At 47.0% G+C, this 23,754-nt stretch overlaps 2 protein-coding genes and 2 pseudogenes across 6 annotated transcripts in view; 2 read left to right on the top strand and 2 right to left on the bottom strand.

Moving 5' to 3' along the window:
* The window catches only part of MAPK9 (mitogen-activated protein kinase 9), a 50,991-nt gene extending 39,176 nt beyond the window's left edge, over positions 1 to 11,815 (bottom strand). For 4 of the 5 annotated variants that reach the window (XM_070416793.1, XM_070416796.1, XM_070416798.1 and 1 more), the window contains exon 1: positions 11,646 to 11,815. The gene's annotated coding sequence lies outside the window, so the exon portion shown is untranslated. The remainder of the gene's footprint in view (positions 1 to 11,645) is intronic. The other variant, XM_070416791.1, reaches the window with a different exon arrangement.
* Positions 11,816 to 11,943: 128 nt separating this feature from the next.
* LOC139011302 (large ribosomal subunit protein P1 pseudogene) lies at positions 11,944 to 23,573 on the top strand (annotated as a pseudogene).
* On the top strand, positions 16,663 to 16,811 carry LOC139011976 (U4 spliceosomal RNA; annotated as a pseudogene).
* Positions 22,159 to 23,754, bottom strand: part of GFPT2 (glutamine-fructose-6-phosphate transaminase 2) — a 38,397-nt gene continuing 36,801 nt past the window's right edge. Inside the window, exon 19 of the mRNA XM_070416790.1 lies at positions 22,159 to 23,005. Within this exon, the coding sequence (XP_070272891.1) occupies positions 22,961 to 23,005 (45 nt within the window). The 3' untranslated portion in view covers positions 22,159 to 22,960. The remainder of the gene's footprint in view (positions 23,006 to 23,754) is intronic.

Here is a 23,754-nt window from a genome sequence, read left to right as displayed (position 1 = left end):
GTTTGTCTTTAAAAAAAAATAAGTCAACTTTTAATCATAGAGGTATAAACATTTTATACTGTTTAAAAACACAGAACTTAAATTTAGTCTACACCACCAGCAAATTCCTGCCTGTTTGTTCTATCATCTAATATTTAATGTCTATCCACTGAGTTTTTTGGAGTGATGATTTGTATTTCAACACAATGATGTCTAGGATTTCCATTAAACATGGAAATGTGTTGATTACTAACAAACCTAAACAAAAAAATTAAATCAAATGAATAGTTTCTCCAACTGACCATTGCTTCATGTTTTGTACTGTTTCCAGGGCAGGGGCTGAGGCACAGCTGTCAGTACCACCAGCCATTGCGACTGAGAGCCATGTACCCTCCCAGGTGTGCCTCGGGAGGCCAGCACTGCAAGACATAACTATCACACTGCTCATGACACCACGCAGGACGGTCAGCCCCGGGTTACACGGCGCTGAAGTGTACACACTGCTGTGAGGAGGGTGCCCCATGCCTGGGCGAGGACAGGTCTGTCGTGCTCATCCTGGCATCCCACACTCATAGGACAGGAGGAGAGGGAGAGTCTGGTCCCTGGGACAACGGAGTCATTCAATAGACTTTGTTGATCTAACCCTCAATACAGCATCTAATGATTTCCTCACAATGCTTCTCCATTTTACTAACATCTGAAAGAATTTCCTTTTCTAAAGATTGATTTGTAGACAATTGTACTCAACATTTTTGGGGTGCCTCTGTACAAGAAAGTGACAACAAATCATGTAGGAGATACAGCAGCAACTAGGAACCAGTCTTGAAGCAGGATGTGGTTCACAATCTGGGGGAGAAGTGTGAGGAATGTACCCATTATCTATACTGTAATACAAATTACAATGAAGTAAGGGCTATAAGCAAAATGTAAATGAAGTCAAGAGATCCTACCCATGAGCAGGAGTGTAGAAGACAAGGAAAGCTTCCTGGAGGAGGTGGCATCTGACCTGGACTGTTTTGCCAGAGACAGACAGTAGAGGCACAGAGCTCAAGCTGACTGCTCAAACATGGTGAATTGCTCAGCTGGGTGAGTTGGGTACAAATACAAGGATAAGAGACAGACTTGGCAAAGAGGTGGGTAGCCACTGCAACCTGCTGTTTCCTTGCCATATTGTAATACATTAGCTATGCTGGTCATTCATAAAGCATGTCCTGAGCACCACTGCGGGCCAGGTCCTGTGCCAGAGCAGCTGGTGTGAGAGCATATATGGTGGGCACACTCAGGAAGAGACCCGAGGCCAGGAAAGCCCTAAACCCAGAGAAGGTTTGGGGTGCAGAGAGCTGGAGGTGCCTCTGAGCATGACAAATCATTTGAGATTTAGTTTTGCTGGACAGTGGGGGAAAGACGCTGGAGAGAGAAAATGAGGCCAGATCACCACAGGCCCATAAGCCCCTGGGAGCCACCTGGGCCTGAGCTTGAGGGCTGTGGAGCCATCAAAGCGCGTGAGGCATGTGCTCTGACCTGCTTTTCAGAGAGCTCATTTGGGAAGCTGAGAAAGGGGTGGATTTAAGTGGTCAGGACTGAAGACGAGGAGACCTGGCAACAATGACTGAATCATGGCAGGTGGGGGAAAATGAGGCATGGTTTGGAGGAAGAATGTACACACTCACAGCCCTCAGAGGAGACAGGAGAAATGAGGTGAAGCGTCTGGAGACCCAGGCCGAGTCAGCGAGTTTAGCTTTGAGTCTGAAGTGCCTAAGGGACAAGCAGCATGATAGGCACGGGCTCCTAATGTACCCAGGACCCTCCTCCCTTCCTTGTTTTAGTAACAGAAGCCTTTCTGTTCTGGCTGCCCAACTACAGATGACATCTGCCTACTCCCCTAGTAGCCAGGTGTGGCCAGGTGACCAAGAACTTCTGGCTAATGAGATGTGAACAGAAGTACTACCTCCAGATCTTTTTTTTTTTTTTTTTTACAGAAAGCTGCTTGCTGTCTACCTTTCTTCCTTGTTGCTGGCTGGGGTATTAGCTGACATAGACCCAGAGATGGAAGTCACATGCTAAAGCCCCCCACCAGCCAGCATCCTGAATGATCTGGTGGCATAGAGATGCCCCCCAGTCTTGTCCCCCTGCTCACAATGAGACTGGCACAAATTAATCTCAACCTTGTTGAGCAAGCTGGGGACTCGCTCTCTGCTCCAGCAGCTGTAACCTATAGTTCAGCGGTTCTCAACCTGTGGGTCGCGACCATTGGAAAACACATATAGCATATTAGATATTTACATTACGATTCATAACAGTAGCAAAATTACAGTTATGCAGTAGCAACGAAAATAATTTTATGGTTGGGGGTCACCACAACATGAGGAACTGTATTAAAGGGTCGCAGCGCCCTAACCGGTTTGGCTCAGTGGATAGAGCATTGGCCTGTGGACTCAAGAGTCCCGGGTTCAATTCCGGTCAAGGGCATGTACCTTGGTTGCGGGCACATCCCCAGTGGGGAGTGTGCAGGAGGCAGCTGATCGATGTTTCTCTCTCATTGATGTTTCTAACTCTCTATCCCTCTCCCTTCCTCTCTGTAAAAAATCACTAAAATATATATTTTTTTAAAGGGAATTAATTAGCGGGAATATTTTAAAAAATAATAATAAAAAATAAAAATATAGGGTCGCAGCATTAGGAAGGTTTAGAACCACTGCATATGGTTTGACTGGTATAATATTAGGTTAGCTTTTGTGAATTTGAGGAATACATTATATCATTAGGTTTAATTATTAATATAATTTCATCTGAAGATTTAAAATAATTTAAAATAAGTCGTCCTGATTAGGCAGGAAAACAGCACCTAAGAGAAAACCTGTCAAAGCTACCTTCTTGTCAAGCTTGGGCCTCGAGAACAGGAGAAAAAAACCCCAGGCAACCTGAGAAAACATATAATTTAGTTATTAATGAAATCAACTCTACTGTGATTATATATCAACAAAATGGATCTCAGCTGGGTGTCAGGAAAGTTTACAAATTGGGGAGCACAGGCATTCCTCATGAAACCACATCACAGCACACTGAAGCTGCGGTCGCTGCCTTCGCGTCCCTCCTGGAGGGTGCTGGCTCCTCCCTTGCTCCCACAGTGAGACCTGGTGCCCACCAGGCTCGGAGCTCCTGCAAAGCAGGGAGGCCTGACTTCCCCCTCCGACAGCACTGCCTGATAAACTTAAGGAAATGTCTAAAGCCCATCAGTGATCCACTGAAAAAGCTCCTGGGGACACACTGCTCCTGGGACTCCTCAGACCTGTGTGGTGAGTGGACGCCTAAAGGGAAGGAGTCAGCATGGGCTTTGCTAACCAAAGAGGTTAAATACCTGTAGTATCTATACCAGTGATGGCGAACCTTTTGAGCTCCGCGGCGTGTCAGCATTTTGAAAAACCCTAACTTAACCCTTTGCGGTCGTATTAAGTTTGGACATGGGTGTCGTACTGGTCGTAATTAATTTCCATTGAAAGAGCAGTGATACATAACATGCAAGATTATGAAGGATAAACAAGATTTATTAATTCTTTTTTGGAACTACGTCACTACTAGTAGAATCACTACAAATGTTATCACTTTCTACGTCAGAGTCAGTATTTAAGGTGCCAAAATAAAACTCTTCATCGTTACTTTCAGATTTGCAGTACACTTCTTTCGGTAACTTTCTTTTTGCCATTTTGGAGTATTATTTTGAAATATCTTAACAAGCGAGAATGCCTAATTACAGTTAAACGTAATCTGTAAAGCTTTATTTGAAATTCTGCGAAGTATCTCCGAAGCTTGTCGATTTCTTCACTCTCAAAAGGCGACTGACTCACCACGGTGTTTTGCATGGCGAGTGTGGAACGACCGCGTTTGTTTATATTGAGTTTCGATATCTCCGATTTGTCAGGGCAATGTTTTGGTTCGTGACAAGGTCGCTTAGACACTTAAGAGCTTTCAGAGAAATTATGAACTGATACATGAACGAACAGAGTTAAGATTCGTACGGTTCCCTGCTGTGGTGGCTGAGAGCAGACATACGACCGGAACGGTAAAAAAGCTTTGGTGGCTGAGAGCAGACAAACGACCGAAACGGTAAAAAAGCTTTGGTGGCTGAGAGTAGACAAACTACCGCAAAGGGTTAACTCTGGTGCCGTGTCACATATAGAAATTTTTTATATTTGCAACCATAGTAAAACAAAGACTTATATTTTTTGATATTTATTTTATATATTTAAATGCCATTTAACAAAGAAAAATCAACCAAAAAAATGAGTTCGAGTGTCACCTCTGACACGCGTGTCATAGGTTCGCCATCACTGATCTATACTAATAAAAGGGTAATATGCTAATTAGACCGGGAGACCTTCTGGACAAAGCCATGGTGGCGGGGCTGAGGCAGAGGCAGTTAGGGGTAATCAGGCCAGCAGGGGGGGCTGTTGGGGGCGAGCAGGCCAGTGGGGGGGGGGGCAGTCTTTTTGATATTAGCCATTCTAACAGGTGTGATCTGATGTCTCATTGTGGCTTTGATTTGCATTTCTCTGATAATTAATGATGTTGAGTATCTTTTCAGGTACCTATTGGTCATCTTTATATCTTCTTTGGGAAAATGTCTATTCAGATCTTCTGCCCATTTTGAATCAGACTGTTGTTTTTTGTGTTTTGTTTTGTTTTTTTTGCTAATCCTCATCCAGGGATATTTTTTCTATTGTTTTAGAGAGAGAGAGAGAGAGAGAGAGACATGATGTGAGAGAGACACATCGATTAGCTGTCTCTGGCCTCTGGCACACGTCCTACCTGGGGCAGGGATCAAACCTACAACTCAGGTATGTGCACTTGACCAGGAATCAAACCCGCAACTGTTCGTTGCTCGGACTGATGCTCAGTCATTGATCTGCACTAGCCAGGTCCAGACAACAGCTGCATTTTTTACTGTTGCATTTTATGAGTTCTTTATATATTTTGGATATCAGCCACTTATCAGACACATGATTTGCAAATATTTTCTCCCACTCAGTAGATTGCCTTTTCATTTTATTGATGGTTTCCTTTGCTGTGTAGAAGCTTTTTAATTTGATGTAGTGCTACTTGTTTATTTTTGCTTTTGCTGCTTTTTCTTTTGGTGTCAGATTCAAAAATCATCTCCAAGACTTATGTCAGGGAGCTTACTGCCTATGTTTTCTTATAGCAGTTTTATGGTTTCAGGTCTTATGTTCAAGTCTGATCCATTTTGAGTTAATTTTTATATGTGCCAAATGTTGGCAAGGGTGTGGAGAAAAGAGAACACTTGTATACTGATGGTGGAAATGCAAACTGATTCAGTCACTAAGGAAAAGAATATGGAGGGTCCTCAAAAATCTAAAATAGAACTACCATATAATCCAGTAATTCCACTTCTGGGTATAAAAACACACACCAAACAAACACTAATTTAAAAAGATACATGGCCTTAGCTGTTGGCTCAGTGGATAGTGTCGGCACATGCCTGGGTTGCGGGCTTGAACCCCAGTGGGGGGCATGCAGGAGGCAACAGATCAATGATTCTCTCTCATCATTGATGTTTCTCTCTCTCTCCCTCTCCCTTACTCTCTGAAATCAATAAAAATATATTAAAAAATAAAATAAAAAGATATATGTACCCCCATATTCACTGCAGCATTATTTACAATAGTCAAGATATGGAAACAACCTAAATATCCACTGATGGATGAATGGATAAAGAAATTGTGGTATATACAGGGTAGGGCAAAAGTAGGTTTACAGTTGTGAGTATGTGAAACCCAAAGTTTATTCTTTTATTTTTTTAAAGTTTTTAAGTTGAATTTATTGGGGTGACAATGGTTATTACAATTACATAGGTTTAAATTGTACAGTTCTATAATACATCATCCGCACATTGTATTGTGCTCACCACCCAAAGTCAAGTTTCCTTCCATCACCATTTATCTTTCCTTTACCCTTTTTTACCTCCCTCCACACCACTTTCCCTCTTATTCTTGTATTATTATTTATTAATTATTGTGTTATTTCCCATATGAACAACTGTAAACCTACTTTTGTCCCACTTTGTATACATAATGGAGTATTATTCAGCCATAAAAAAAGGAGGAAGTCTTGCCATTTGTGACAACATGGACAGACTGTGAGGGTATTATGCTAAGTCAAATAAGTCAGGAACAGAAAGACAAATACCATATAACCAATATGTCTACATAAATACAAAAACAAATCAAATTAGCAAATTAAAAATATAAGCTTACAGAAACAGAAAACGTTGGTGGGTCCCAGAGATTGGGGGGGTGGGGGGATGGGGCAGGAGGTAGGAGAAATAGGTGAAGGGGGTCAAAAGGTAAAAAGAAAAAAATGTACTCCCCTCTTCTAAACTATAGCATACAGACTTAAGATTTAGAGAGTGTACTGCTTACAACAATTGTCAAAATAGCTGTCTAGATTAGGGTTTATATATTTTCTATTTAAATTTTTAATTGTGGTACATAATACAATAAAAGATACCTACATTAAAAAAAAAACCCACAAGTTAGGACTCTGGAGTCGGAGGGCGGTGGGTCTGCCACTCACCTGGTGACCCTGTCAAGTGGTTCCACTCATCTATAAAGTGGGGATAACTGCAGAACAGACCTCGGGGGCAGCTAGCACAGGCCCCTGCACAGGTCAATGTCCTGGTGTCAGCTGACATTAGGACAGATATTACTACCCCCAGTACTTGTCCCCAAACAAATGTTTCAAATCTGAAAATGTGAACTCAAATCTGGGAAGTGCAAAAGCTGATGACCTGACCAATACTGGGTAAGACCTCTGTGGAAGGCACGACAGACAGGAGGGAGTGCACAGGATTTACTGTTCATTCCAGGGTGTGGCAGGCATGAGGTTTCAGAAAATGTTTTGAAGACATCTGCTTCACAATACATAATAGTAACTTATGTTTCTGAGAGTACAGTTAAAAATTGGTGAAAGAGATTTTGATTCCAGAACCAGAGCTAGTGGATTTATTACCTGAGCTGCACCCTCATCCTTAGATATAAAAATCAAGCTAGTAGCAGCATCAGTTGAGATATACAATATTTAAATAGGCAAATAAATTAAATCACAGTTCTATAGAAATATATAAATACATATATATGTGTGTGTATATACACACATACTTTTTGTTTTAAGTCATTTTAAAAGCAATTTCAGTCTATTTAACATTAAAAAGTTAGTATTAAAAAAATAAAAAGTTAGTGTTAATGCCTCATTTTTAAGAAAAAATGATTCTCATTTGTAATCCATTTATCCTTACAATCTATTTTTACTATTCCTGAAATGTTTTAGAGTATGTAGTCTTTGCTTAAGAAAGATACTAAGGTAAAATTAGCTGTGGGGAGCCTGCTGATGGTGGTGAATATTTTATAGGACCAAAAAACAAACAACAAACAAAAAAAGCAAATGAATCAAATAATTAAAATTTTTGAATTTTACCTTCAAATGTTAAGTGAATTCCTTAGCTCTAAGGAATTCCTATGTTAAAATGGTGACTACTCTCACTCAATATTTTTGTATCTACTAATTTATACCCCGTTTTCCAAAGAGGATTTGAGGCATCAATGAAATAAAAACATTTTAAGTGTCAATTCAAAGGCCAATATAAAATTGGAGATCCACAGTTCTTTTTTTAAAAATGAGTTCTTATTGGGCAAAAGATATACAAACTTGCCTCCCAAATAATACATCCTCCTAACGACTCAATGGGTCTAGGACTGAGCATCGGCTGCTGTTAACATCTCAGGGAGCCAAGCAATGTTACCAGACAGCAGACCACACCTCATTTAGGAAGGCACCCTGAATCTGACCCAACCTCATCTAGATCCAATTATGGATCCAACTGTAAATTTTCAGGAAATATACAGAGAAACACATTAAATTACATTGTAGAGATGCAATCAGTAAAACCCAACTATGGAAATGCTATACAACAACCTAATCGCTTCAACAAATAAACTACAAAGAAAACAAATAAACAAAAACCTAGAGGGGGAATCTACAGGTTGAAAGCCACTTAAAAGACCTATCAACCAATCACAAAGTATGGACCTTATCTGGATCCTGATTTCAATAGACAAACAAAGAAACTATAAAATGCATGGGACAATGAGAAATTTGAATACTGATTGGTCATTGGTTATATTAAGAAACTAGAGGCCCAGAGCACGAAATTCATGCATGGGTACAGTCCCTAGGCCTGGCCTGCAATCAGGGCCATCTTCCCCAGCTGCCCGCAGCCGTCTCCACTCCCCGCTGCCACCCACCCACGGTTCCCCATTCTCCATTGGGCCATCGGAGCCTGCTGGCTGGGGGGGGGGGGGGGGGGGGGGGGGTGAGAGAGGGACCGAGAGGTGGTCAGTGCGCCTCATAGTGACTGGTCAAGTGGCTGTTCTGCCGTTAGGTTCAATTTGCATATTACCCTTTTATTATATAGGACTAGAGGCCCAATGCACGAAATTTGTGCGAGGGCCTTGGCCCTGGCCCCCGCCTGCTGCTGCCAGGGCCTCTGCCGCCTCTGCCTTAGCCCCTTGCCTGCTGCAGCTTTGTCCGGCAGGAAGGACGTCTGGAAGGATGCCCAGTCTAATTAGCATATTACACTTTTATTATTATAGACTAGTGCCCTACCGGCATGGCTCTGTGGTTGAGCATCTACCTATGAACCAGGAGGTCACGGTTCAATTCCTGGTGAGTGCACAGGTCTGGGTTACAGGCTGGATCCCCAGTGGGGGGAGTGCAGGAGGCAGCCAGTCAATGATTCTCTCTCATTATTGATGTTTCTAGCTCTCTCTAGCTCTCCCTTACACACTGAAATCAATAAAAAATACATTAAAAAAAGAAAAGAAAGTATTGGTTTTCCAAGTTTAAAAGAGTCATTATCTTTTAGAGACATATACTGAAAAATTCATGTATGAACTTACATATTTAGGATTTGCTTGAAAATAGTAAGAGGGGGTGAGAGTATAAGTAATGAGGTTAGGAATAATACAAGATGGGCTAGGAGTTGATAATTGTTGAAGTTGGATACTATTCTGTTGTTGTTTTTTAAATATATGTTTGAAGGTCCTCATAATAAACAGTTGATATAAAGACTGATATTGAAATTAGTGCACACAATCACAAAAAGCTAAGCACAAATTTAATTATTCTCAAAGAAAATTATGTAAAAATGTCACCTTCTTAGCCAGGAGTTAACTATACATTTAGACCAAACATAGCTGCCCTACTGCCGGAACAGTAGTATTAAGAAAAAAATGTGCTTTCTATTTTACCTTATACATCATGAAAATAAATGTTTTACTCACTATTACTTGCTGCATCTGGCACTTTTCTTTATCTAGAAAATTAAATTTACTTTAAATAGACAAATTGAAGTGTACCCTCTAACATCATTTGGGGGGGGTGGCAAATAAACACACTCTAATCTGTCAACAAATTATTTAAAGTTCTGGCATCCTGAAAATTAAATCCTCAAAAAAAGTAAAATAAAATAAAAAATAAAAGCTCTCCAGAAAATAATACTGTGCCAAAATAGGATTATTTTTAACCCCGAAGGATCCTTCTGATGGGGAAAAAAGGTTAAATGAAGAAAAACCTTGTCTAGATCAAATATTGTTTTTCCAGAACAAGTTAAAAGCCAAAAGAGAATAGGTAGAGTTGAGGGACTCAGGAATGCACACTGACCAGGGGGAGACCTGGGTTCAAATTTCACCTCCCCACAGCTTGCTGTGCAGCAGGCTGCTGAGCCCTCACAGGGCACAGTGACAATTAAATGAGCACCTGGACCAACTAGCTCCCCTGGCCTCAGGCTACCTTTCCAGCTCTCTGCACCACTTCCCTCCTTAGCTGCCTGCCCTGGAGGTCTACTATCCTGCAACCTGAATCAGGTCTGTATTTTGCTTGGCTCACATTTTAAAAAAAAAAAAATTTTTTTTTTAATTAGCTACTGCCAACATTTAAAAATCCAGAGAGCGAAGTTAACAAATATGGAGTTCAGACACCTTTTTAAAACCCCAGGGGAGGTCTGGTCCTCCCGGGTTCTCACCACCTGTCTCTTACACCTGGCTCAGCAGGTTGATTCCGAACCCCACGCTGGCTAAGGTCGTGGCTTTGCCCTGCCCTTTCCCACTTCTGTGCCTCTCCCTCGCGGGCAAACTCCTCACCACCCTTCAAGGCCCAACTACAGCACCAACTGTCATCTTCTGGGGGCACGGCCCGTCCACTACAGCAGGCGTGGATCACACTGTCCCAAAGCTGACCATGGGCGCGTCTGCCTTCACTGCGGGGCCTCAGCTCTCTGGAGGAAGGGACCCTGTTGCTATCATATTTCTGTCCCCCAGGCTAAGCAGAAAGCCTGACCTAAATAATGCAGAATTCAGTAAATGTCTCCTGAATGTGTGGAAGGAAATTACAGCTAAAGCGTTATTAAAATGTGAGATTTTTATATCACAGCTTGTTCTGAGTGTTACCAAATAAAGGGGTCAAGGACATGAAGATGTATCATAAAAGGAGAACAAGCATCCACCTGCTTCCATGTTTCACAAGTTACCCAGAAGCCACTCAATGAACAGATAAAGCAGAGACAACGGGCAGGCAGGGGCAGGCATCCTCCGAACTGGTGCTTTCTAAGCACCGGGGAGGAAGCAGACAACGACCTGCATCCTAGCACCGGAGACAAAAATAAACAGGCAAATAAACAGAATCAGCGTGAATGCTGTGGGGGAGGGAGGGAGGGGTTTTAAACAACATAATTACTGAAAATCTAAGGGATGAACGAGGGTAGTCGAGGAAGGCCTGGTGTTAAAGGAGACCTCTGACCAGAGGAAGCACCCCCAGGAGCCAGCGGTGCCAAAACCTGGAGACGGCCCCATGCGCTGGAGACAGCAAGTGCCAAGGTGCAAGGTAAACAAGCGGCGGCAATCGAGGTGAGGAGCTGGCATGTTACACAGGCTGGTGCGCTTGGCCAGGGATCAAGCCAGGGAGAGGACAGCAGAGCTCGGGGCGCGAGGAGGGGAGGTGGGGGGGGGGGGCGCCCTGGCTGGCGTGGGCCCAGGGCACGGAGCGAGCGATGACAAGGCACCGGAGGGACGAGGATGGGGGCGCCGGGCGATGGAGGGGGGGTTCCAGCCCAGCTCCCCACACGTGCGCCCCGGGCTCCGGCCCCGGCGCTTCCCCACACGCTCGCGTGGAACGGCCCCGTCCCGAAGGGCAGGCATTTCCCCACCTTCCCGAGAGCAACACCGAGCCGGCGCCACGGCCCACGTCGCGGGAGCCAGGCCGCGACTCCCGAGCATCCCAGCGCCGTGACCGGCGGCGTGGCCCCCGCAGAGCCCTCGGCAGGTCCCGCCGAGCCGGGCCAGGCCAGGGAGCCGGCCCGCAGCGCGGGGCTCTGACAGCCGGCGGGCGGGGCGACTGCGGCAGCCGGGAGCACAGGGGCGGCGGCCGCACCGCCGGCGCCCGCAGAGCCCACGCCCCGCCGAGCCCGGCCCCGCGCCCGTCACCCCAGCGGACCCCGGTCGCGCGGACCCCGGCCGCAAGGCCCTCCCGTCGCCCCTCCCTGGCGGGGCGGGGCAAGGCCCGAGCAGCCCCCACCGGGCCTAGATAGCCGCCGGGCTCACCTCGCCTCCCGTCGCTGCGCCGGGGACAGGGAGGGCGGGCGGACTGGCGGCGCTGGCGGCTCCTGCCCGGGCTCGGCCAGCCGCCCCGCCCGCTCGGCCCCGCCGCCGCCGCCGCCGCCGTGGGTGTGAGGGGCGCGGGGTGTTTCGACCCTTCCGGTCCGGCTCCCTTCGCCGCCGCCGCGGCGCCCGGCCTGAGCGACCCGCACGCCAGCCAATCAGCGCGCAGGGACCCGGGATGGCGCGACCAATAGCACCAGGAGGCGGGCCGCTGGAGGCGGCGGGCGGAGCACGGGGCTCGGGGCGCTGGGACCGCAGCCTCAGGTGCGGCGCGGGGAGCCCGCTGGCCCCCGGGGTCCCGCGGCGCGGCGGCCGGACGCGGAGCCGGCGGAGGGCGCACCGGCGGGACGGAGAGCGGGCCTCGAGGCTGCAGGTGCAAAGTGGGAGCGGCGGGGAGGTCTGAGGGGGACGGAGCCGGCCCGTTATGGGGAAGAGCCCGAGCCTCGGCGCCCAGGATTCCGGCGTGTGATGGCCTCCGGGAGGCGGGGCCTTGGACTCCGCTGCTCCCTCTGAACGGGCTTCTAGGGGTGCGGCCAGAAATCGGGCCTGGGAAAGGGGGTGCCCTGGGGGTGGCCGAGTGCGGACGAGTGTTCCCTGTCGGTCGGTGGCGGAGGGGAACGGAGAATAGGCTGGTGCGCTTGGCCAGGGGTCCAGCCATTCTCGGAGAAGGGCCGGGTCCTCAATGGGGGAAGGAGAGCAGGGCCGAGGGCTCCCTAGGGCCTGGGTCGGTTACACTGACCTTTGAGGCCTCTCTCGCAGCCCTGCGGCCCCTCGGATCCCGGCAGCCTGGATCCTATGGAAAGATGGGGAAGGCCGGGGTACTGGGGCTTGCCGCATCTTCTGGATAAACACCGGATGGAAGAGGGGCTCGGAGGCTGGGCACGTGGCGCGAGAAGGGGGGCGAGGGTGGGGCGGAGAGGTCCTTTACTGGAGTGGGAGGACTGGGGAAGGAGCAGCCGTCACAGGACGCCTGGGCCTACAGGGTGGCCAAGGTGGGGGCCACCATGGGGGAAAGGAGCAGGATCCTGCCTGCGGGGAGGTCAGGGGGCAGGAGGATATGGAACGTGGTGGCAGGGTTTGGGGAGGGCGGCAAGCCTGTGATCCAGAGCCAGGCTGGGGGGCACCAGAGCCGCAAAGGAGGGGTGGGGTAGAGGAAGGGATCCAGCGCGGTATCCCTCTTAGGCCACCCCCCGCCGTGGCCACCAGAGGGAGTTTCCTGAAACGGAGCCTGGCCCTAGGACTAGGTCCTGCTTGAAATCGCAGCTCCTGCTCCTCTCTCAGCCTCACCAGCCACCTGCTCCAGGTGCACAACTGAAAACAGGGAAGCACAGTTGCCACCATCAATGTGGACTGAGGGGAAACGAGTGAAGTCTGGCTGCCAGAACTGTCTGTGGTTTTGCCAGGAAGCACTTGTGGGGGCTTCCTCTCAGAATAGGAGGGGACACCCATTCCCAAACACTGCAGCCCCGAGTTTACAGCACTCACCCCGTGCAAAGTGAGTACCAAAAATCACTGTACACACACACGCACCCGTACCTGTTTCATGTTGAGTTTTCTGAAAGGATTCTGCTTTTTTTGTTTTGTTTATGAAATACAGTGAACAGAACTGAGGTGCCAAGTCGGGCACTGGTCCATGCTTGGAGGAGTGTACAGAATTCTGTTAGAGGCCAACAAATGAGAGGATCCTGCTGCAAGTGTGAGGAGAATTGGGGGAGGACACGTGAGCGAGGCTGACAGCTGATGTGGCCTGCCAGGTGGGGAGAAGCAGGTGAGGAAGGCCTCAGTCAGGAGGAAGCCCGGATGGAGCTGAAGATCCGTGGGAATGTGCTGGGCCAGTTGAGGTGGGAAGGGCACTCAGAGCCAAAGGTTCCGAAGTGAGGACCTGCACGCTGTGCTCAGGGAACCACACATCACCTGCTCTTCCTGGAGACAGGAGAGTTATGAGGACCTTGACGGGGGGTGGGCAGCACTGAGCTGGCTTCAACTCACTGAAATGGTTTGATTAGCCCAGAGAGTTGTTTTTCTTTTTTTATTGCTTTCACTTGAAACATCTCAACTGTTGGTTTCACTTGCATAGTTGACGCTCTGGCAACATGGGGCCTGCATTCCCAGGGGCAGTGGTCAGCTGGAACTGAGCGGCAGCTGCCATGTAGGCAAAGCTCCCAGTTTACCACAGTGCCCACCACTCCCTGTTACCCACACCGGGCTGCAGCTTCACTCATCCCTTACCTGCTGGCTCTTGGGGGCCCTGGCTGAGGCGGTAAAGGACAGCTGTTGATGAGTGTTAAGAAAGGAAGTGAGGGATGTGAGTTATTTTGGAGATTACTAGGCCACATTAAGTTGCAGTGATGAGGGCTTATGGCGATAAGACCAGTTAGGGAGCTATTGAAAGGCCTTTTTAAGAGAAGGTGAGGCTTGGCCTGGGACCATGGCAGCAGGTGTCAAGAGGAAGGGACTGATTTTAAAACAATTTCAAGAGTGTAGGGAAATGCAAATCAAAATCTCAATGAGCGACCACTACACACCCACTAGGACAGCTATAATAAAAAAGACAGTCAATGTCAAGTGGCGATGATGTGGAGCAATTGGAAGTCTCGTACACTATTGGTGGCAAAGCAAAATGGTATGCCCACTTTGGAAAACAGGGTGACCGTTTCTGATAACATTAAACATACACCAGTTATACCCCACAGCTATCCTATTCCTGGCTGTGTATCCGAGAGAAAAACATCCACACAAAACACCCACAAGTGCTTCCTGGTAAAACCACAGACAGTTCTGGCAGGAGGAAAGGCAGACACAGTTGGGAAAGGCAGGAGTCTGGGGGTTAATCTCTGGTGATAGGAAATAGGGTGTCCGAGCCCCAGGCACAGCTGAGGGCCTGCGAGCTGTGAAAACAGGGCTGTAGGGTGGCTCTGTAAGCAGATGCTCACTTCAGTGGCTCTCAGCCTTCCCCCTCCAGGCAGCTCATGGAGCACCAGCTCTGGACCCTTGCTGTTCTCTGGAAGCATGACCAGTCTTAAAGCCTAAAGGAAAGGCCTCTGCCCACCTCCAAAAAAACCAAAAAACAACAAGCCCCTAACTCCCTCAGATGGCTCAGCAGTGAATCTCACCATCAATAGGGCCAACTGTGTGCTCAGAACTATCCCCCCACCTTGAATCTGACCAGACAGTCCAAGGTGACGTGGCAAAGAAAGCTAAGACAATTGAACAGAAAACTGCATCAGGAAAGAAACAGACTATATGGCGATGAAAATCCCCAAAGGAAAAAAATACATATCACTGCAGGCTCCAGAGAGAATGAAAAAGTTGTGTGTCCTTGAAAAGAGAACCAGTCATTAAAAAATTAGCACACAAATGATGTCCTTGCCCTCTCAACTGAGATGGCCCAGAAGCAATGACATCCCAGTAGCAAAAGTGCACCTCAAGCCCAGGTCTTGTCTCCAGTAAAGGAAACTGGGCTGATTCCAGGGTCAGGGCAGGGGATGTATTACAAGATGAGCCTGGAGCGTCTTGTCATGCAACAAAGTAAGGGTGTGATTATAAAGGACACACACAGGCACTATGGGGGCATGTCATAAGGGACACAAGAGCCCACTGAAAGAACTGGAACATTTTGAGCAACAAAATAACATAGTATTGGGTTATGACTCAGTATAAAATATCCATGAGTTCATAGTAACATAAATAAATGGAGAAGAGCAAAACATCTGTACTGAATTCCAAATAATTGATGGAGAGTCTCTCCTTTTAAGGAGGTGAAGCACAACTCTCCCTTCTGTACGTGGAGGATAAGCATAGTGACTTTCTTCCAAAGAGTTAAGCATGGAAGGGGGGAGGAGGGAATAGAATACCTGACAAACACTACCTCAGACAGGCAGCCACTTAACATAGCAGTGATAAGACATGTTGATGGTATGTACCCTGATATAAAGTGACGAGAAGGGCACTCTATTTCGTAGTCTTCCTTCTAAAAAAAACATGACCCTAGTCTAACCTGAGAAAAGCATCAGACAGCCAGGCTGGTGTCGCTCAATGGAGGTTGCAGGTTCAGTTCCCAGTCAGGGCAAATGCTCAGGTTGCAGGCTTGAACCCAAGTATGGGGTGTGCAGGAGGCAGTTGATCAATGTTTCTCTCTCATTGGTGTTTTTATCTCTCTCCATTCCTGTCTCTGAAATCAATAAAAAATATATATATATTTTAAGAAGCATCAGACAGCTTTCTTCCCCCGAGCTGCTGAGTAAGGTGCGCGGTCCTATGAGGAAGCTAAGGCCGCTTTGGGGTAAGGCCCTCACTTCATCCAGCAACTAGCACCATTCGCCCAGCACTTGCCCATACCATGGCCTCCATCTCGGAGCTCACCTGCATCTACTCGGCCCTTATCCTGCACAACGATGAAGTGACAGTGATGGAGAATGAGATCAATGCCCCTTTTAAAGCAGCTGGTGTAAATGTTGAACCTCTCTGGCCAGGCTTGTTTGCAAAGACTCTGGCCAATGTCAATATTGAGATGCTCCTCTGCAATGTAGGGGCTGGTGGACCTGCCCCAGCAGCTGGTGCCGTACCAGGAGGTACTGCCTCCACTACTGCTGCCAGAGCTGAAGAGAAGAAAGTGGAAGCAAAGAAAGAAGAATCTGAGGAGTTTGATGATGACTTGGGCTTTGGTCTTTTTTGTAACAGTCTGCCAACAGTCTGCTAAATCTCTTTTGTAACAGTCAATTAAAAGCTGAACTTTAAAAAAAAAAAAAAGCAGCCCTAGCTGGTTTGGCTCAGTGGATAGAGTGTTGCCTGAGGACTGAAGGGTCTTGGGTTTGATTCCGGTCAAGGGCACATGCCCAGGTTGTGGGCTCAATATCCAGTAGGGGGCGTGCAGGAGGCCATGATTCTCTCTCATTGATGTTTCTATCTCTACCTCTCCTCTCTGAAATAAATAAAAATATATTAAAAATAAAAAGCATCAAACTTTGTGCGGTGGCAGTATTGTAGCCAATGAGGTTTATCTAAGGCACAATTATTGCTAATAGAAAAAAAAACCCATCAAACCCAAATGTGGGGCAGTCTATAAAACAGCCACCAATAATCCTGAAAACTGTCAAGGTTATAAAAAAGCAAAGAAAGTCTGAGAAACTGACAGAGCCAAGAGAAATCCAAGGAGACATGTAATATGGTGTCCTAGAATAGAAAAAGGGCATTTGATACAAACTAAGGAAATGTGAATAAAGTATGGACACAAATATATGTATTATAAACCTAATGTGCAAATTGACCAAACAGCAGAACGACTAGTTGCTATGATGTGCACTGACCACCAGGGGGCAGACACTCAATGCAGGAGCTGCCCCCAGCCTGCAGGCCCCAGGGCAGCCAAGGCAGGTGCCAGTGGGGGCCCCCTGAATGCCCCGCTGGTTGCCCCACATCTGCCCTGATGGCCAGCCAGACCTAGGGACCCTACCCATGCACGAATTTCGTGCACTGGGCCTCTGTGTGTGTGTGTGTGTAATATGCAAATCAACCGGACAGCGGAATGACCGGTTGCTATGATGTGTACTGACCACCAGGGGGCAGACAGTCAATGCAGGAGCTGCCCGCAGGCCCTGATTGCCCAATGGGGAATGGGGAACTAGGGGTGGGTGGCAGCAGACACAGGCAGCGCCAGGTCAAGGCAGGTGCGAGCAAACAGGTCCCCTATCACCCCACCAGTCGCCCCACACACAGAGGGCACCTGGCAGCGGGGGGTGGGGCAGACTGCCAGCAGCCAGGGAAGATGGCCCTGATTGCAGGCCAGTTTTAGGGACCCTGCCCATGCACAAACTTCATGTGTCAGGCCTCTAGTATTTATATATTTAGAGAATAAAAAAGGGCTCTTGGAAAGTAAATTATGGTGGCAAAAATGAAAAAAAAATATTTGTAGTGGACAGCTTAGGAGAGAAAATTGAAGCAAGCAACCTCCTACTTGATAGCGTGAAAAGACAACAAGATGCACAATAGAAAATATAAGAAATTAAAAGGTCATTCCAGCAGTTTTGAAATCTGAATAACAGTGATGCCAGAAAAACAAAAAGAAATTCACCAAAAAGTAATTCAAGGATTTCCCATCAAAATGGTGGCATAGGTAAATACTGAACTAAAATTCTTCCACAACCACATCAAAAGTACAACTAAACTACAGAACAACTACCATTCAGAACCACCTGAAATCTAGCTGAAGTCCTACAACTAAGGCTATAAAGAAGACACATTGAGACAAGTCCTACAACTAAGAACATAAAGAAAAGGCCACATTGAAACTGGTAGGAGGGATGGAGAGGCAGAATGGGCTAGTCCCACACTCACTTGGGTCAGATAAAAATTGGGAGGGATCTCTCAGGTGCAGAGGTCCCCCACGAGGAGCAAGGCGGGCCAGGGTTCCTGTGCCAGGAAGAGAAGTCCCCATAACTTCTGGCTGTAAAAGCCAGTGTGGATTATGGCTGAGTGAGACAGAGGGCTGCTGGAGTCCCAGGCCCTTCAAAGGGCCTGTGCATGGACTTAGACTCACTGGCTCTGAAATCCAGTGTTGGGGCACCAAGGACATATGGGAAGGAACTAAGTTGGTATCAGGACGAAAGCTGTAGGGGAAGCTTTCTCTCAGAAGTGCTGGCAGAGACTACTGTTCCTTTTTTCAGCCCTTCTCCCCACAGAGTCAGCAGGTAGGCACCACATCTGAGTCTTCATCAACCTGCCTAACATTGTTTTGCCCTCCCCTGGTGATTCCCTGAGTCCCTGCCCCACCCAACTTGCTGGCCCAACCCAAGCCATTTCCAGTGGCTTTTCCATAAAAACAGCTTGTCTTGGGTCATGCTTCAGCTGTTCCTAGAATCTCTCAAACAAGCAGCATCTGGCTTCAGCGTGCTATGTACCTTTCACTAAGTGGCCCCAGGCCCAGCACTAGCAGCAGCTGACCTTGGTTTGCAGCTTGGCCTCTCCTGAGCACCTCCAAGCCCAAGACAAGAAGCAGCAATCTGCAGATTGCTTTGTAGCTCATGCCAGGTGGCCTGGGGCAGGGTACAGGTGGGTGGCTTTATGTTCACCTTCTGGGAGGCCCCAGAGCCAGCACACCCTGTGGACAGCTTCAGACTGTGTTGAAGAACTGCTCAACATCCTCCACTAGAGACACACTCATGGGGCGGATTTAGCAGGCACCAGAGCCCCCTTGAAGTAAGTCCTGCTCCATGGGATCAGCCCTGGCACAGCTGATCCTCCACAGTGGTCGCAGCTAGTTCTTCCAGCCAATTGTCCTGGGGGGAAGTCCCTCCCATTGACATGCCAGCAGCAATCAAGGCTCAACTACAAGAGGATGCGTACAGCCCACATGGGGTGGGGGGCAAACCTGGAGTACCCAGCTTGGGTGATTGGAGTGGATGTGCCACTGGACCCTACAGGACACCTACTACATAAGACCACTCTACCAAGCCCGGGAGATGTAGCAGCTCTACCTAATACATAGAAACAAACACAGGGAGACATCCAAACATCCCGAGACAAAGAAACATCCCGAATAGAATAAAACTCCAGAAAAAGAACTAAACAATATGGAGACAAGCAATCTACTTGAATCACAGAGAGTTCAGAACACTGGCTTTAAGGATGCTTAATGAAAAAGAAAAAAAGGATGCTTAATGAACTTAGGGATGACAATTTAATAAATTTTGTAATATCTAATCACTGGCTTGTACACCTAAAACTAATATAATACTGTAATTGAAAAATAAAAAATTATTTAAAGTAAAAAAAATGTAATTCAAGAAAAATTTCCATTATCAAGCCACTGTGCTGTACACCTGAAACTAATACAAAATAATATTGAATATAAACTGTAATTTCAAAATGTTTTTAAAAGAAAATTTCCTAGGTCTAAAGACCATGAATTACCAAACTGAAACCAATACTCAGTGAAAAGAGACAAGACACCTCCGTGGGATAGTTCAGAACACAGGGAACAAAAGAAAATGGAAAGGTCACCTAAAAGGCACATCGGAGAGACTTTGCACCCCTCGACTGCAACACTGCAAACAAGATAAGGGAGCATTACCTTTACAATTCTGAAGTAAAAAAATTTTTCTGACCTTGAACTCTTTATTTAGCTAAACCAGTGGTCGGCAAACTGCGGCTCACAAGCCACATGCGGCTCTTTGGCCCCTTGAGTGTGGCCACGAAGTTTCAATCGCACTGTACGTGTGTGCCCGCACGTGGTATTTTGTGGAAGAGCCACACTCAAGAGGCTGCAGTTTGCCGACCACTGAGCTAAACCCTCAAGTGTGAGAAATAAAGTCATTTCCAGACATACAAGGTCTCAAAAATCTTACCTCTCAAGCACCATGACTCTAGAACAGCGGTTCTCAACCTGTGGGTTACAGCCCCTTTGGGGGTCGAACGACCCTTTCACAGGGGTCGCCTAAGACCATCGGAAAACACACATATAATTACATATTGTTTTTGAGATTAATCACTATGCTTTAATTATCTTCAATTTGTAACAATGAAAATACATCCTGCACATCAGATATTTACATTGCGATTCTTAACAGTAGCAAAATTACAGTTATGAAGTAGCAACGAAGATAATTTTATGGTTGGGGGTCACCACAACATGAGGAACTGTATTAAAGGGTCGCGGCATGAGGAAGGTTGAGAACCACTGCTCTAGAAGGATGTACTCCACCAAAATGAACAGTACAACTCAAAAGGAAGACACAGAGACAGGAAGCGGAGACCAACATGAGAGATGCCAATGGATCCTTTAGCAGATGGTGAAAGGTGATCCCAACATGACAGCCCTGCAGACTGGAGGGCAACTGGCCACACTGCAGCTGTGTCGCCCAGAGATGGATTGTAACTGCCAAGAACCCCACTTCCATCGGGCTGTCTTAACCTGAGGACTGACGCCCAGGAGAACCAGGCCCAGGTTCTCATCAGTAGTTAGCATACTGACCACATCCTGACGAGGGTCTCTCCTGACGAGGACTCCCAGGAGTCCTCCGTCTTCCCTGATGGCTGGAGGTAGGCAAGATGGGCTCGGGAGCGGGGAGTGCTGAGCAGCCCACCCCCTCGAACCCACTTCTGCAGCATGTCCACTGCCTGGTCCACATGGCTGTCTTGTCAGGCACCTGACTGTGGAGAACCCTGTTTCCCAAGACTCACTCGTGACCCTGCTCATGATGTCCCCGGAAGGGATCTCATCACCTCCCAGAGAAGCAGAAGTCAGACCATGACCCCAAGACTGTTGCTCTGGCCTCTTCCCGGATCCTCTGTCCAGCAGGGACAGTGCCGCCCTCTCCTTGCACTGCTGCTGTGCTCTTGCCCTCCAACTTCAAGACCAGGTGGCTTATTGCTTGGGGGTAGATTACACGAGGGTGGTAGGACAATAAATAAAAACTAATACAAAAATCAGGATGGTCATCACCTCTCGGGCATAAGGATGAAATTCATTTTTCTGGTTCTTGTCCAATAAAAATATTCTGGCTTATTGTAAAAAGTTTCCTAACACCCAGAGTCATATTGGCTGTGGTTTGGTCAGGAAGACAGAAACCAGGGCAGCCATTTCCAGCAGGAATCACACCTGATAAATTTGGGAGAAGAAGAGGGGAATGGAGGTCAGACAGGGCCACCACAACGCTGTGTCCCTGCCAGCTCTTGAGAACTGGGATTTGGAGCTGCAGGAAACCTGCTGGTGGCGCCCGCTGCCTAGAGCACTGAAGGGTGGGTGAGTTTGGGGGAGCACCACCATAGTGAGACCTCCTGTCTGCTGAAGCCATGCTTCTGTCTGCCTCTGCCAGAGGAGAAGCAAATGATTTCTCAATGAATAATATAATTTCTAAACTACCTTCCAAATATCCCAGGAGTGGAATTTAACCTGGAAATTTGGTTCCCAGGTTTACAATCCCTGTGATACAGAGGAGAACATAGAAGAAATGGGAAAGTTCCTCAGTGGCTCACAGGGAATCGAGAACAAAGGTTGGATGAGGTGTTAGAGCGCACATACTAGCTAGCTGTCCTGAAGACACCATGCAAGCCCCTGGGGGCAGCACTTCCATGGAGAGTCTAAATTTTGACCCTACAAACCTTCAGAACTCTTATCTTTGGCTTTCTACTTTCCTATCTGATTATACTAATAGAATCTGTGAGTAGAATATGGTTAGTGGGGGGAGTACAAATTTGAGAGTTTCACCCCTGTCTGCTGCCTCCAGGCTCTGGGCAACCATCTCAAGCAGCATCACATGGTCCACGCCCTCCAACAACTGTTGAGGAGACTCTCAGGAGAGTCTCAAGTCTCCCACATTCTGTTACATCCCGTGAAACAGTCCTCATTTTCATGCTAGAAGCATGCAGGTCAAGAGTATAGGTACCAGACCCCGCCGGGTCCTGTTTTGAGGAGCCCTCAAAAGCCAAGTACAAAGAACGAGATTAACAAATCCAAATGCACAAGACAAAAAAGTATACTGTCTTTATTGTCTTAAAATTGCATAGTTCTTTGATTGTGCACGCTTTTAAATAGGGGACCCACTTGAAAACTACTTTCTCGCAGGGGATATTTCAAGCTTTTTTACTACGGCAAGAGCAGGGACCAAAATGCTGCCTGGGCTTAAAAAGAACCATGATCAGATGAAAAAGGGAGTTGTAGAGTTAGCGGGATTTAGACAAGAGGTAACCATTGAAGGACGCTGATTCCATCCGACAGGACTTAGAGGAGGCCAGGGAAGCTGAGGGAAGAGTCACCCTGACATTGAGACTGGATTCAGGAGCAGCCAAGAGAGGAAGAGGAAGGAGAAAGGAGTTGAGAGGCAGTGCCTTGTGCTCAAATCTGAGATGAATGCCCCCTGACAGGAGACTGGGTACACTGGGTAGCCAGGGGCACAGTCTGGGCATGACCCCGGCTACAGAAAGCCACATACTAGAAAAATAACTTAAAGCTATACAATTGTCATTATAAATACTTTGTCTTTTAAAACTAACTAGTGCTGGTTTAAAAAGGTTCACAGTTTCTCGAAGAGAGCCGTATATTGCACGGTGGTGGAAAAGTCCGCTCTGGTCCCCATGTGTAAACGATGAGTCCCTTCTCCTGTGGCGACTTCAGGACACAGAGAAACAGGATCTGCTGTAAGCAAAGCACTTGGGTACAAGGCACGTGGGAGCTGTCAAACTCTGCTGGATTTAGGAGACGGAAATGGCGTCTCTGGGTCTTGAACCAGATTGAACATGGTGATGGTCTCCTCGCCTTCTTCTCATTCCACAGTTACAGACTTGGCCAGGTTTCTGGGGAAGTCCACCTACAGTAACAGAAAGTAGCTGCTCAGGATCCCGCAGACCTCAGCAACACGCTGTATCGGAAAACCTAGCATCAGAGAACTTGGGAAGGAGACCGGGGACTTGCATCCTGGAAGTGGTTCCTTACTCCAGACACTTCAACTAACTGTATAATGTTTAGTTGACTCAATAAACACTTGTAGTGCACCTGCTATGTTTCAAGCAGCAGCACTATTAAAAGGACGTGATTCATGCTATTAAAGACAGCACAAATTGTATTGTGAAAGGATACGCACTCAACCCAGGAGACTTGTTAGCGTGGGGTGGGGGTTGGGAAGGAAATGTGATGGGCTGGCGGATAAAGTAGCTTCAACTTTATCTGCGATGTCTTATTTTGTTTATAATAATGTGTTGGGGTTTTTTAAAGAAATATGACAAAATGTAGCACATGTCACTTCTGAATGACGTACACCATCAGGTGTTTCTTATATTGTATTTTGTGTTATGTATTTTTTAAAGCTTCTCAGGATAAATTATAATCAAACTTCTATTCCTTTGTACAATAAATTGTGTTCTTACACTTGCTGGTGAGATCATAAATTGGTTCTTTTCTGGAACATAAGTAGACAATAGATGTTAAGGGTCCCAAAATGTTAACTCATATGCTAGACTGAGGACAAGTCTTAAATGTGGGATGAAAATGTATGTACAAAGATGTTCACTACAAGTGTTATTTATGCAAATGTTCTGAAAAATTAGAAACACTTTAAAT

Source organism: Myotis yumanensis, unplaced genomic scaffold (genome assembly GCF_028538775.1).
Source record: "Myotis yumanensis isolate MYYU_CA2020_CCGP unplaced genomic scaffold, mMyoYum1.0.hap1 SCAF_5, whole genome shotgun sequence".
Taxonomy (NCBI): domain Eukaryota; kingdom Metazoa; phylum Chordata; class Mammalia; order Chiroptera; family Vespertilionidae; genus Myotis; species Myotis yumanensis.
The sequence above is the reverse complement of the archived record's forward strand: the minus strand, read 5'-3'. Positions and strand labels throughout refer to the sequence as shown.